The sequence below is a fragment of the Panulirus ornatus genome, chromosome 13, assembly GCF_036320965.1.
Source record: "Panulirus ornatus isolate Po-2019 chromosome 13, ASM3632096v1, whole genome shotgun sequence".
Lineage (NCBI taxonomy): Eukaryota > Metazoa > Arthropoda > Malacostraca > Decapoda > Palinuridae > Panulirus > Panulirus ornatus.
In genome coordinates this window covers 45,946,873-45,962,414 of record NC_092236.1, presented here as the reverse complement: position 1 = coordinate 45,962,414, position 15,542 = coordinate 45,946,873, and the positions used below count along the sequence as shown (strand labels likewise).

Genomic DNA, 15,542 nt, shown 5'->3' with positions numbered 1-15,542 from the left:
AAATTTGAGATTATCTGTGTGTGTGTCTTCATTAACTCAAGTCTTCCTGATCCTCAGATGTTCATGACCCACTCCAAACCTACAAGCGACACAAGGCTCCTCTTACCAAGTTTTAACGCAAATATTGCAGCTGTCTCAGGCCACACACACACACACACACACACACACACACACACACATACACAAACACACACACACACACACAGCTTCCTCTCCGCCAGCACACGACACTCGAAATCCGACTTGTCTTCTATCGGATTCATTAGTTTTCATGATTCTATCCAGTGTTTACTGCAGTTAACCCTTCCCCCTTCCACACCCAAGCAACACCTACGTGAGCACGACTATAGTCATGCGTCTTGTCAAGGACGAGTGGTCAGCTCAGAGTCTTAGACGATGCCGTCACCATTCCGACATACGCACGTTGGTGCCATAAGCATAGTACGAGTGCATATGGTCGGAGAATCGTCCTGATCACACCTGTGGAAGATTCAATCGTACCAACTAATTCGACTGGTGATTATAGCTTGTTAGTAGCGGCCTTAATGACCCTTAGCAGTTGAGACACTGAAAGCCCAGGTAATCTACAATGGTGCCACCACACCTTCGTCGGCTCAAGGTGAGCCTGCCATTATTATTCAGCATTCTTCCCCTCCCCCCGATCTTTTGAGCCTATTGACATCATGCTGACTAGAGTCTAGGGTAAGCATATCAACAGTATAGACTCACGCATTCAGCATACCATTACGGTACAGGTTTCAGCACAGCGGCTAGAACCCCCAATGTATTTGCGACCATACTAGCACACTATGCTTATCTGAGGTTCAGCATGGCTCGTGTTATCTTTACTTTTGTAAGCACAATATCAGTATACCTCCCTACTCCTATTCTCAGCATACCTCCCTACTCCTATTCTCAGCATACCTCCCTACTCCTATTCTCAGCATACCTCCCTACTCCTATTCTCAGCGTACCTCCCTACTCCTATTCTCAGCATACCTCCCTACTCCTATTCTCAGCATACCTCCCTACTCCTATTCTCAGCATACCCCCCTACTCCTATTCTCAGCATACCTCCCTACTCCTATTCTCAGCATACCTCCCTACTCCTATTCTCAGCATACCCCCCTACTCCTATTCTCAGCGTACCTCCCTACTCCTATTCTCAGCATACCCCCCTACTCCTATTCTCAGCATACCTCCCTACTCCTATTCTCAGCATACCTCCCTACTCCTATTCTCAGCATACCTCCCTACTCCTATACTCAGCATACCTCCCTACTCCTATTCTCAGCATACCTCCCTACTCCTATTCTCAGCACACCTCCCTACTCCTATTCTCAGCATACCTCCCTACTCCTATTCTCAGCATACCTCCCTACTGCCATTGTGAGTAGACTTCCTTGACCGTACATACAGCATAGTGTTGTCATCTCTGTATCACTACATCATCCATGACCGGTCGTTAGGCTACTACAACCGTGCCACCGCCCACAGAAACCTACGTGGCTGACGACTACGTGTGTACCCCGACCTCCACGGTGATCGCTGCCGTACTGACTCTTCTCGTTCTCCTCTCCGCCGCAGCCGCAGGCTTCGTTTTCTTCTACCGCAACAAGAAGCGCCATTGGCAGAAAATGGGAAGCTGTGATCCCTTCCCGCTCCCACCGCAGGTAAGAGAGGATAAGTACTATGAGAGAAATGAATGTATATAATGTAAATTTTGTATATACATCTGTAGCTCGAATATGTTATTAAGCTCCGATGAAGAATATTATTCATCAGACAGAAGGGTGTGGTTAGCGTTTACCAGTGTTAATATTCTATGAAAATAGATCTGATGCTATCTTTTTCTATGCATTCACTTCACGATTTACAAACACACGTCGATATATCAGGTCTCTGAATTCTTTACGCTTAAAGTCAAAGAGAAAATGGTGAACGTCAGTATATTTCCCTCTCATTATGTACGATCCAGTAGTCTCCATAGCCCAGAATCTTAAAAAGTTCACCTCACTACCTGGTGAATAGGAAAACAGATACCCATGTGACATTCTCTTTAATGTCAATGTCTTAATACATTCATTATATTCTGATGACTTGATAAACGTTTATCTTATCCCGAATTATTTGATGTGTGATCTGGATATATTTGGTATTTTGAGATTGGTTTGGAAATGAGAATAAAGCATCGAGATGGTTCATTATTTAAACAGGTCTGATGTTTTGTGGTTTCGTGAAAAACGCTTGATTCTGAACGTTACCATTCAACCTTAAACTACGCCTTAAAATACCGGTTAGGCTAAAGTACGTGTTTCATTAAGATGAGAGGAAGTACAAAATTTGAAATAAAAAGGAAAAACAAAAACGCAGAGGGCAAAACATCATGGGCCATTTGAACAGCCATTTAAACCCAGTGCATCGAGGACATTTAAACTTTGAAATGATTTTGCGTTGCGTCAACTCTGACAACATCCCGGGTGTGTGTACCTATCGGCCAGCCTCCGACTGGGAAGACGAGGCGAAGTTCCTCCCGTCATGTTAATTCATGGGTAATTGAGGTGGCATATAGCATCACAAATGCCTCTAGAAAGCAGAGACCTGCTCACACGTCAATGGGAGTTCTGAAAACGTGTGTAATGAATAACAGCATCATCGGACCTTAATGAATATGTTCAATGCCTGTGAATAGTTTTAGCCGTTGATCCGCTTTGAGAGCTGTTAGCTGGACGACTCAAACAGATGTAGAAGACTTAATGATAAATTCTGTCTGGATTCCCATGTCAAAAAAACAAAACAGAACATAATTATGCCCGGGTTTTGATCGGTCAGATATCTCTAAAATTACATAAATGGTGATGATCATTCTTGAGTGTTGATTCAATCAACTGGTGGTCTGAGTGAAGCTAGAGTGACATGACTGATCAAAACTGATAATGGATGAGCTCGTCCAGAAAGCAGGACATACCAGCAGTAGCAAGCTTTACCACCAACAAATGTAAATATGTATTGTATAGATATTCAGTCTTCACAGTAAAAGGTTAGAAATTGTAAATAGACTTTGTGTAGGTGTCAACACTGCCAGGGGAGACTAGAATGGGGTACCAGGCAGGAGGTCTAAGGAGTAAGGCCATCTAACTCGTCCTGTCGGCCGGAGATTCTTTCTTTACTGCCACAGCCACTTGTTAATATGTAATGGGAATATTTTTTTAGTTTTCCATGGAACTTCCTGAGAGTAATATTTCCCGTGTTACTATCATCAAGTCGTAGGCAGGCAGGACGAGGGAGACAGTCTGAGCCAAGTGACCGTGTCAGTACTCTTGGAAGGTGGCGTCTTATCCCAGCAAATCTTACTGATTCAACAGTTTTCGGATTTTACACATTCGTACCACATTTATGATTCAGATTTTTTTTTTAACACTAGAATGTTCTGCATCTGCCCTCCCCCAGCACAAGTGAGACACCCTCTGTCCCGAACCGACCCCAACCGGAGGAAAACAAACGTTGAAACCCCAGGAACTCTTGGAATTCCCAGGCCGCATCCAGACTCCCAACAGCAGTAGGGTAGTCCTGAGCACTGACGACCCCAGCAAGGCCAAGCATTTCCAGGATATCACGAGACCTAACGGACACAGAGACTTCAAAGGACAGCACTTAAAGGCGGCTTTCTAGAGTCTCCACTAGCGTCCTTAAAAGCTATACCTAGATCTTCCAGCCACTAAACATAGTCTTGGTCTTCTAGGTTACCGTTACCTTCCAAGTGCCAGAAGTCTTGGTTTGCGGGGCCTTGCGGCTGCAACAGAATAATCTTTGACCCATGTGATAAAGGGTGACAAACTGACACGCCTCAGTGTGCTCATCCACCTTCAGTTTCCATCGAGCTACTTCACAACATTAATGCCTTATTCCTGCTGCTAGGTAGATCAGGGCCGAGATCCCTCATACCACTTCTTCCGCTGATTCATATCAAGTCAACAGTGGAGTCTTAATGCCTTCCACAAGTCATGGGATCTTCAGTTCTTGATCCAGGGGTCCCTTTTGCTTGTCTTCTCTCATCCTCTTCAGCCCCGCGGCTCTGGTGGTGGAGCCACGTACCGCACTCCAGTACGTTGCCCCACCTCACTGTACCCGAGGTTTCGTCTCTCTCTCCGGTTTCTTCAGGTGTCAGGATTTCATCTGCTATCCCCTTCTGCTGCTGCTGCTGCTGCTGCTGCTGCTAGTCCCTTCTAGTCCATCTGCAGTCCCGTCTGCTTGCGAAACTTCCGTCCCAGTCCCACTGTGCCTGACTGCCATACCTTCGTCCTGTAGTTATTAGAGAAGATTCCAAGATTCAGCTTTCGTTAGTGTAATGTTTCACCTTTTCATTTTACAAATTTATGATGAATTAGAAGAAAATGTAAATACATAGGATATTTTTTTTCTTTTATACGTCAGTGAATGCTATACTTGTCAGTGAACTGTATATTTTTTTTTCCATAGTTGTTAAATAAATAGCAATGCTCATCGAAGATGACAGTCCTTTGTACATATATGTCCTATCCCCATCGCTGAGATGCCCAACATTTACTGCCTCGCCAATACAATATGGTAAGCACTAACTCTTCATGGAATATCTCAGGATCACTAGAATTCAAGTGTATCAATCCTTTGCTGATTGTAATATAGCTTATTCTCCTATAGCATTACAAGTGAAGTGAACATTTTCATCCATTACAACAAAGTAACTGGTGAGAAAGTCTCCTGGTCATCTTATTTGTCAGGAACCAAGAGTAAACTCAGTTCCTTGATAATTTGGGTTGGCTGCCACTCACGTAATGCTTCTGTATCATGATGCAAGTGTTGTTACTGTACCTCCACAGCCACAGGCTCGAACACCTATCCTAAAGAATCACTCATGTTTACGTCTGAGAGTCTGTAATGCTTGTTACCAAAATGAGAGGAATGTTCGAATGATACAATTTGATATCATATAAACATTAGTACCAGCGCATCATATGATAGCAGCAAATTCATCTCATGAAATAAGTTCAATCTATGATAAAAGAAATTTTGGAAATTGAAGAAATCATTTCCAGTAGATGAATACATGGTTTCTTAGAGGTTTGGTCTGATATGCTTAGAAGTTCATGAGTTCAGGATGTGACACAGAGCTAAACATAATGTCTGTCTCACTGTTCATGTCAGCATAATCTTTGTATGCAATAGTAGACGGTGATGGTGATGTCATTTATCTATTTTGAATGATGGAGGAAGGTAAATACTGTCCCTTGTGACTGCAAGACTAGGAAGATGTAGGCAGTATGTCTTGTAGCTACAAGACTGAGCAGGATAGGTACTGTACCTAGCAGTTACAAGACAACAGAGGGAAGGTATTGGACCAAGTTATTTCAAGATAAGGAGGGTTGTTGCTGTACCTGGTAGTTACGAGACAAGAAGGGTAGGTACTACCTAGGATCTGCAAGACTAGGAAGGACAGGTACTGTGCCTCGTGCCTGCAGGACAAGGACGATAAGTAATGTACCTAGTGGCTGCAAGACAAGGTGGGTGGATACTGTATTCAGTGGTAAGGAATCTATCAGTCCACTGATCTAGTGAGCCTTACCAGAGTGTGCTCCACAGAATCACAGAATCACTAAGACTCAGTTGAAAGTATATATATATATATATATATATATATATATATATATATATATATATATATATATATATATATATATACATATATATTGCTGATGTCATATGTTTGTGTTAAACTCTAGAGTAAAAATACAGGAATAAATGGTATGTAGAATTATGTTCTTTAAATTTTGCAAATCATTTAATGTATTAAGTATATATATGAATAATCAAGTTAACTCTAAAATCTAAATGAAAAAAAGGTCTTAATTTTGACGTTCAATAGCTTAGTTCTTGCAATTCAACGGATGAGGAATTGATTCCATCATCTGCAACAGATAACAAACTGAAGTAATAAGAAAGTCTATCTTGTGAGAAGCCCTTGAGAATGAGTATCCTACAGATCATCGTCATACTAACATTTGTCATTCTGCTACACCAACAGCCCAAGAGCCAGTTCTACAACAGCCCTGAGGTCATGTTCCGGGCCGCGTACGGCGGTTTCCCTGGTCAGTCTAGCCTAGCCACTAACATGGCCGCCTTCAGCACGGCCCAAGCTCTCTCACCCATGCACGAAGACTCCCCGCAGTACAAGGAGTAGAGAGCCTATCACGCTGTGTTGCATTAGATAACCTCTGAGCCTTAAACATGATGGGGTAACAAGTTATCTAGGCACATGGGCATTTGTTCAACCAGTCAGAAGAGACTTAAATGTGTGTGTGTGGCTTATACATCATGTTTTCTGTACAAGATCTTTGTTTTTCAAATTCTTGATAAATTAAGGTAACAGAAACACCAAGTTAACGGTTAGAGTGGTTAACGGATCTGCTAGAGATATTAGCCTTATATGTAAATACATCAGCGTTAGAAATTCAAATTAGGTGACCATCAGTTTGAGGGAGTTCATGGAGTGAGGGATAATACGATGTTTAGTAGAGCAGAGACAGAAAAACACTTCTGTGTTGAATATCTTGTCTTTGGTTATTTATGAAAGTTTCTGCCCGTATACCAACCGCCCGTAGTGGACACCACATACAGGCCTCCGTGTTTCTACCGTGGTCAATACACCTTCATTACTACATAATTCCTAGGTAAAAATCATTCTAAAATCAGAGCAGAACAAAATACACTGGATCAATATTCAGCTTATGACTAAGAATTCTAGATCATTGTTCAGCTAATGGTAATCTATATTAAAGCACTGTTCAGCTAATGATCTAGTATACCAAATTAATGTTCAGCTCATGATTAAGTGTAATAATCTTGTGTTGAACTAATGATCTCGTAACATAAATCATTGTTCTGCTGATGATCTTGTGTATCAAATCAGTGTTTAACTAGTGATTAAGTATGATAAATTGGTGTTCAGTTAATGATCAAGTAGAAATGGGTTACAGTCAATCTCATTTGCAAATAACTTAACTGTAATGAAAAAGAGTTTAATATTGATAAGAAATCTATAAAGGTACGTTCATATATATATATATATATATATATATATATATATATATATATATATATATATATATATATATATATATATATATATATATATATATATTATATATATATATAAGAATGTAGTGCATATGAAGCATATAAACCCCAGGAGCCCTTCTTCAGGGCTCCCTGCAGCTCCAAGGCTGCGCTACGATCATCTGCAGGGAAAGGAAGAACTTCTCAGGAGTGAGTTCGACGAAAATATATTACGGTGACGCAGTCTCACTGAGGGTGACTTTCACTCGTGGCGTAACAGCTCACAGGCGAAGTCCGGTAACAAGAGAGAGATAGATAGAGAGGAGAGACAGGGGATTTTACGACTCTGCCTGGGCGTAATTAAGCCGCGAGTAAAGTCATTTTCAGAAATGATGTACGTGTCAATAGACGAAAAGAAAAACATTGTCGTCGAAGAACCCGCTTCAAAGGAACCCATCCTTTCCCTGCTAATGATTGCAGCGCGGCCTCGAAGCCGCAGGAACCTCTGGAGTAGGGTCCTGGAATACATACATACATACATATATATATATATATACATATATATATATATATATATATATATATATATATATATATATATATATATATATATATATATATATATATGTATAATCAGAAAGAAATAGGGGTTGCTATGATTGTGATTATCGGTGTCAGTCACTTAATGAAGATAGACTATAATTCGTAAACGCATATAATAATTCCTAGGAACTGTCATGAATCACATCAGTTCGTCTTGTGTGTCTGTCTGTAGTCATTATCAAACTAGTTGTTTTTAAGCCAATTCTCTGGATTTTGAACTTACTGTGCCAGTTAAAATCCGCGCATCATAATCGTGGTAATTCAGGACTACATACACATATAAATACACTTAGAGAGGGACCATGAAAAGGAGAAGGTCTAAACACTTGAGATTCGCTTGTGAGCGAGTGTTTCTGAGGCACTCACACACACTTAGGCTGTAAGTCCGTCATTCAGTGATTAATCTTTATTCATTTTTGCTTTTGCCAAAAAAGTTCCATTTTTTTTTCACATTGAGAATATGTAAATAGGTTTTAGAATTCGTTCAGCTTCAAGGGATCTCCTGGGCGTGGGGCTTTTGTCCTGTCCTCCTGGACGCGTGCAGTCTGGCTGTTGATATGCGCAGGATGATGTGCGCAATTCTGACATGCGCAGTGCTGACGTGCGCAGTGCTGACGCCTAGAGTTCACCCGTGTAATACGCTGTAACATATAACGTCATAACATATGATAATGAGTGCTGTTATGCACAGCCAGGACACAAGTACAGGTGCTGACATCCTGCAAGGGCATCGTGTCAGCTATGGCACACAGACCTGGGGTTGTTTCGTCCAGACGGAGCTGCAGTGTGAGAAGCAGCGTCAGTGAGGAACATGTAACACGTCACAACCAGACTACAGTCCACTGTTCTCCCTCGCCTCTCATACCATATCATGATTCTCTGCTGTCACCTTCCGCTTGCTTCACCTCTCACGCGAATACTTCTACATTGTCTTATCCAATGATATATATATATATATATATATATATATATATATATATATATGTACTTGTTGCATGTCTTTCATTCCCAGTATTACCTGCTAATAAACACTTCAGTCCCACAATAATGCTTAAAGCAGTTCATATATATATATATATATATATATATATATATATATATATATATATATATATATATATATATATATATATATATATATATGGGCATATATATAATCATTTACAGAAATATGATGTTTTAAAGGTTCACATAGATTTTATGCATGAATGAAATCAAAACTATTTAGCTTAGTTAAGACATAGTTCGCTAGAGCAAAGTGTTTTGTATATCCTTTGGTTACACTGTCAGCCCGGCACATATGAATACAGTGGACGCGTCTGTATGACACATGTTATGTACATATTTAAACATATTATCCCTATATATATGTATATATACATAAAGTCTTGGTTAAGCACTAATAATGTCACCAGAGAGAGATATAGTGTAAGTTGGTTTCGCTAATGTTTTGAAGAACATGATCGTATGATAAGGAAAAGATGATCATATAGTTAATCTTTGTCTTTGCTCTCCCGTTATCGTCCTCTTGATCCGTAAGTATTACTCCATTTTCTCTGATTTCAAGTAAGGTAACGAGTTTCTTGACGGAAATGACTGGTAACAGTAATGTGATAACCAGGAAACTTCTGAGCTGTCCATGAGCGTGTCCATCCAGAATGCTCGTCCTAGGTTAAGATATCTAAGTATTCGTTAGTCAACAGTTAATATCTTAGTCTTTAGTGACCTTTTAGCGACAAAGAGGTCAATATCTTCGGTGAATACTGAGAAAGTATTCGATGTTCACGTGAGGTCACCCACTGTCGCGCTACACTATAGTACAGGTCACCACTACTACCAACCAGCCCCTGCCGTCAGCCACGTCAGCTGGTGGCCTTACTGGTGAAAGACTCGTTTTTCAGGGTAGGTCAACGGTTGTTAGATGGTAAACAAGTGAACATTTAGTTTACAGAGGCCCTGTGTTTTGATATGCTCTATACGTCCATTGGCTTGTAATGAAGCATTCTCCAGCACGCACTTGCTGGACCCGAACACATCAACGATCACAGACTTTAGACGACCCTGTTAGCAGTCATGTGGGCAGGAGGTGAGTTGTCTGTGAGCGGTGGCGTAAGTAGGAGGGTCGGTTAGCTGTGAGCAGTGGCGGAGGTTGGAGATGGATTGTCTGTGAGCGGTGGCGTAAGCAGGAGGTGGGTTGTCTGTGAGCGGTGGCGTAAGCAGGAGGTGGGTTGTTTGTGAGCGGTGGCGTATGCAGAAGGTGGGTTGTCTGTGAGCGGTGGCGTATGCAGAAGGTGGGTTGTCTGTGAGCGGTGGCATAAGCAGGAGGTGGGTTGTCTGTGAGCGGTAGTTTAAGTCAGTTCAGTGAGTTCAGGTTGTGCTCACGGTAGAAGTGCACCAGGTACACAGAGTGTGTATGTACCAATGTATCTGTTATTGTTCTTCACTTTTGTTCTCGTGTTGCAGCAATTCGCTCTGTATCTTGCGATGCAACTGTGGGTTATGAAGTTGTCATGGTATTGCGCTATACATTGCGAATTGAGACGTGCGTAAATTCACTTTTACTTGATCCTCTACCGTTTGACATTTACATAGCATTAAGATGATATTATTACTGATATATAGAGGTTGTGGTAAGAACGGAGAACAGAAGGATTTGTGGATCATAAGATATCAATGTGCGACATTCATTTCAGTACATATTAATGGTTGTTTTCAGAACTTTGAAAATTCTTTGTTGCTCTATAAAATTGATCTACCTCGTATTCTGTTCTCCTAATGTGTAACCTTAATTATCATGATTATTATTAAGTATTATATTCAGTATTTACAGGTTTACGGTGCTTGTATCAGCAGCTAATTCGGCTATAGCTTTCTAGTCGCAATTGCTACGTTGCAATAAAGTCACACTCCTCATGGATGGTCTCAGAAGCATTGTCGTAAAAATGATTTGCTGAAAACAATTGTCTTTAATTCTGTTGATCGATTTGACAATGATGCATAATGAATCATCCTGTGGAAGGAAGTATTCTGTTAAATTTGTCTGTTTGATTCACTTGCAGGAGAAACGATTAAAATTTGCCGTCATTTTCCAACGTTTGAAGATCACATCGAAAGATTAGATTCCTTTGAAGGAAATAAGAAAACATAACCTTGATATCATAACGAGGATACTCAAACTTAATAATTATTAGATTCACCATTATCTCAATTGCTCTATACAAAGCCCCTTTGAAATGATATTGTCCCGCATATATATATAAGACCTGGCCTGATAGATACGCTAATCTTACGTATACATTTTCCAAAGAGCAGCAGCTGTACAGGGATCAAGTGGTGTAACCTGGCGGCCTCAAGACGTATCGTTCATGAGGCAACGCTGAGCTGGGGACACCTGGGGTGAACATCAGTTAGGGAGGTCAGGGAAGCCATGCCTAATGTCTGTACTGTCTACTTAATGCTCGTTCCTCTCTACTCAACGGATCATTAAGACATCTTGACTTCAAGCGTAATGATATATATATATATATATATATATATATATATATATATATATATATATATATATATATATATATATATATATATAATATATATATATATATTCTGAAAAAAAACCATACGGAAAAGGAAACATGAGATCCTGAGCGCTTTCGATGATATACGTTAATATACGAAAGCGCTCAGGATCTCGAGTTTCCTTTTCCTTGTGATTTTTTAGCATTTTGAAAATCACTTGTTTGTTGTGATTTTGTGCATATATATATATATATATATATATATATATATATATATATATATATATATATATATATATATATATATATATATATATATATATATATATATACCAAGACCATAAACAAAGAACCATGGATAGTCGCTATCTATCACAAAGAGGAATAGATTTTCGGAGGGAACAACCCATGAGTGGGTGTAGGTGTAGGTGGGTACGCATGGTAGCAGACGCGTCCACCGTGATCCTTATGTGTGTACTGCCGGGCGTAGTTGGACAGTGGCCAAGTAGTTCCGAAACGACATCTGTACCCGACGATTGCTACTTTTGTATGTGATGTTAATAAAATGGTTGATACAGAATGACCTCATTTTTTTTCTTATTCCCTTCCAAACAAGGATCTGTGTGACCTACAATCACGTAGATTAGAAAACGGGTAATATAGTACACTAGTTTTTGTTCTCCTTCCTTTCCTTGTTCTTTGTGGATGATTCTACCTTTCACTAATCCAGTTTTCTGTATACAGAATCAACCTGTATGACGTAAATTTCTCTTTTCGTAAAAGATGTCCTCTAGTCGTTGTACTGAAGGCTTAAGTTAATGTATATAAAGGATCAGCAAGTAAGCTCGGTCGAGTCAAAGTCTTCAAGCTTTTGTAACGTCAACGTACTGAGGTCGACCTTCTCTTAGTGTTGAGTCGACGTACTAAAGATGTTAAGATGACGTACTGTTACGTCAGTGAACTCAAGGTGTTGAGATGGTGTTTTAGAGTTACCGAAATGGTTCAAGCAAGACACACCTCGGTCATGGTTGTCTTGAGTAGAGGAGAAAATTATGCAGAAATTAGTCATGGCTTTGAAGGTGTTCACAGACTTGACTCCTCAAGGTTTACAGGAAGAGGAAATGATGAATATATAATGAAAAGGAAGAGAATTCCCCGATTTTGCTGTTCGATGAGAGAAGCCGTTATCACAACGGTTAACACTCGTGTGACTGACCACTGGTCTTCCCGCTCCCATACACGGTGTGAAAATTCGGGAAGCAGAAAGTGTCTAATCCTTCCCTTGGGGTAGGACCAGCGAAGTCATTTTCATTCATATTGACGACGCAAGTCTGTCCTGTGAGTCTAGCCAGGCGATGAATGGCCACTCGGGGGTTACCAATTAGTCAATAGACGTGATTAACTGCTGAGGGCATTTATAATTGTAATGTCTAATGGCGAATGCAACAAGAACCGAAAAACAAATGTAGATGAAGCACTGCAATACTCAATGAACTATTATGAAAAGGGTAGAAGTAAGCCCAAGGGTAGAAGCGACTTGGAAACTCTTGGGAGTGAAGGAGGCGTCACTTGGAGCGTCTCCTGCTTCTCCCTGTTCTGTTCTCTTCCTCACGCAATCAACCATAGGCCAAGGTGCGGGTCAAGGCTGAGGTGGAACCGTTTAGGAAGGCTAATCCACTATGATAAACAGGATGTTGCTCGAATAGCACTGCTCAGTATCCATCTATCTATCTATCTATCTATCTATCTATCTATCTATCTATCTATCTATGTGATCACGGATAGAGTGCATATGAATGCGCACTTTCATATAACACATGATACCCTTCAATAGCCAGAATTCGAACCAAGGATCTTTGGCGTGGTATTTGGGAACGCTAACTTCTAGGCTAGGCGAGCATAGCCCAGTTATTACGTCCCGTAATAACACGCAAAGGTCCTGGATTCGAATCCTGACTGTTGGAGGGCATTGTGATATATATATATATATATATATATATATATATATATATATATATATATATATATATATATATATATATATATATATATATATATATATACATTATCCTTGGAGATAGGGGAGAAAGAATACTTCCCACGTATTCCCTGCGTGTCGTAGAAGGCGACTAAAATTTTAGGGAAGGGAGCGTGGGGCTGGAAATCCTCCCCTCTCGTTTTATCTTTTTTTAATTTTCCAAAAGAAGGAACAGAGAAGGGGGCCATGTGAGGATATTCCCTCAAAGGCCCAGTCCTCTGTTCTTAAAGCTACCTCGCTAACGCGGGCAATGGCGAATAGTTTGAAAGAAAAAAGATATATATATATATATATATATATATATATATATATATATATATATATATATATATATATTATATATATATATATATATATATATATATATATATATAAGTAGGCAAAGAAATCATTCTATAGAGTCAAACCCAAACCTACCCTTGGTACCAAGAATCTTTTAGTTCTCTGTTTTGTGATAACTTTATGCTACTTTCCAGGTTGGTTAAGTCCTTTAATGTAATTTTGTAGCCTTCAGCAATGACAGTACCATTGATAATATCTTAATCAAAAGCTCATCAGAAAATTGTACGGGCTATGTTGACAGAATCCCATGTAAAAGCTGCAGTATCTTTTTTTGTTGGGCAGACTTAAGCAACATAAATATAGTAAAAGAATCAAGGAAAAGAATCAAATGCTTTATTTAATCATGTTAGGAATCATGACTATTATAATGACTAAAGTAACGCTTCTTCAGTTATAAACTGTAACTCCTTTACCACGAGAAATATCAGTGACTCTTCTTATACAAAGAATTGCAACATTAATATCTGTGAAGGTTCATACAATCTGGATAGCTTTGTCGTAGGCAAAATTTGTAAACAGTTCCTTTCCTGTCCACATGATAAAATTTTATGATAGGCATGATACCATACTCGGACACCGCCAACCCGAACACCACCATCCGGCATCACTTCTTTACCATTGGTGTCTTAGCTACGTCACTTTCTTGTATATCAACTGAGTGTTCTACGTCATCTACCTCATTCTTGTATCCCCCCGACGATGTGATCATTACACGAAAGTGCGCTTGGGAACTTACCGTATTTCATTTTCCTCGAGGTTATCAGCAAAGATATATATATATATATATATATATATATATATATATATATATATATATATATATATATAGGAAAGGATCACAATTTTGCGCGTGATCAAGATGTTCCTATGAGTCCACGGGGAAAATGAAACACGATAAGAAACACGATAAGTGTCTCCCCTGATGATGTGATTATTACACGAAAGTGCACTTGGGAACTTAACGTGTTTCATTTTCCCCGTGGACTCATAGGAATATATATATATATATATATATATATATATATATATATATATATATATATATATATATATATATATATATATCTTTCTTCTTTTAAAACTATTCGCCATTTCCCGCGTTAGCGAGGTAGCGTTAAGAACAGAGGACTGGGCCTTTTTTGGAATATCCTCACCTGGCCCCCTCTGTTCCTTCTCTTGGAAAATTAAAAAAAAAACGAGAGGGGGGAGGATTTCCAGCCACCCGCTCCCTCCCCTTTTAGTCGCCTTCTACGACACGCAGGGAATACGTGGGAAGTATTCTTAATCCCCTATCCCAAGGGATAATATATATATATATATATATATATATATATATATATATATATATATATATATATATATATATATATATATATATATATACTATTTGCCATTTCCCGCGGCAGCGAGGTAGTGTTAAGAACAAAGGACTGGGCCTTTGAGGGAATATCCTCACCTGGCCCCCTTCTCTGTTCCTTCTTTTGGAAAAAAAAAGAAAAAAAAAGAAAAAAAGGCTGTATGCTGTAATGTTAAAGGCTGTGGAGAGAACTCAAGACGAATAATATCTCTAATCTCAAAATAGCACATCACGCTCCCTTCCAACAATACACAGACAGAACTAGGTATCACATATTCAAATCAGCCTGATGGCATAAAGAAAAAAATCAGTTACCTTTGTACTTTCATAGTTTTCATCCAGCAAAAAGGAAGGCTCTTCACATACCTCAAACAGTCCACACCGAAAACAATACACTATGCCTCCCCATCCTGGTCCCGAAACATACCCAAAACCAGCTCTTAAGAAATTCAACACAACAAAGCAAAACTTGCAGAACCATAACAGCGTGTGCCCAAACCATCATCACATGTCAGCCACACACGGAGACCCAAATCTTACCTCTGCCGATACACGTAGTCATTAGACACAATTTATGGTAACCACAGACGACCTG

At 39.6% G+C, this 15,542-nt stretch overlaps 1 protein-coding gene across 10 annotated transcripts in view; it reads left to right on the top strand.

Moving 5' to 3' along the window:
- Positions 1–7,129, top strand: part of LOC139752836 (uncharacterized) — a 141,542-nt gene extending 134,413 nt beyond the window's left edge. For 4 of the 10 annotated variants that reach the window (XM_071668784.1, XM_071668783.1, XM_071668779.1 and 1 more), the window contains 2 exons: positions 1,498–1,673; positions 6,062–7,128. In XM_071668784.1, the coding sequence (XP_071524885.1) occupies positions 1,498–1,673; positions 6,062–6,217 (332 nt within the window). In that variant the 3' untranslated portion in view covers positions 6,218–7,128. Of the gene's footprint in view, positions 1–1,497; positions 1,674–3,450; positions 5,623–6,061 lie in introns of those variants that run through there. The other 6 variants (XM_071668789.1, XM_071668785.1, XM_071668781.1 and 3 more) reach the window with 4 other exon arrangements.
- The last annotated feature ends 8,413 nt before the right edge of the window (positions 7,130–15,542 follow it).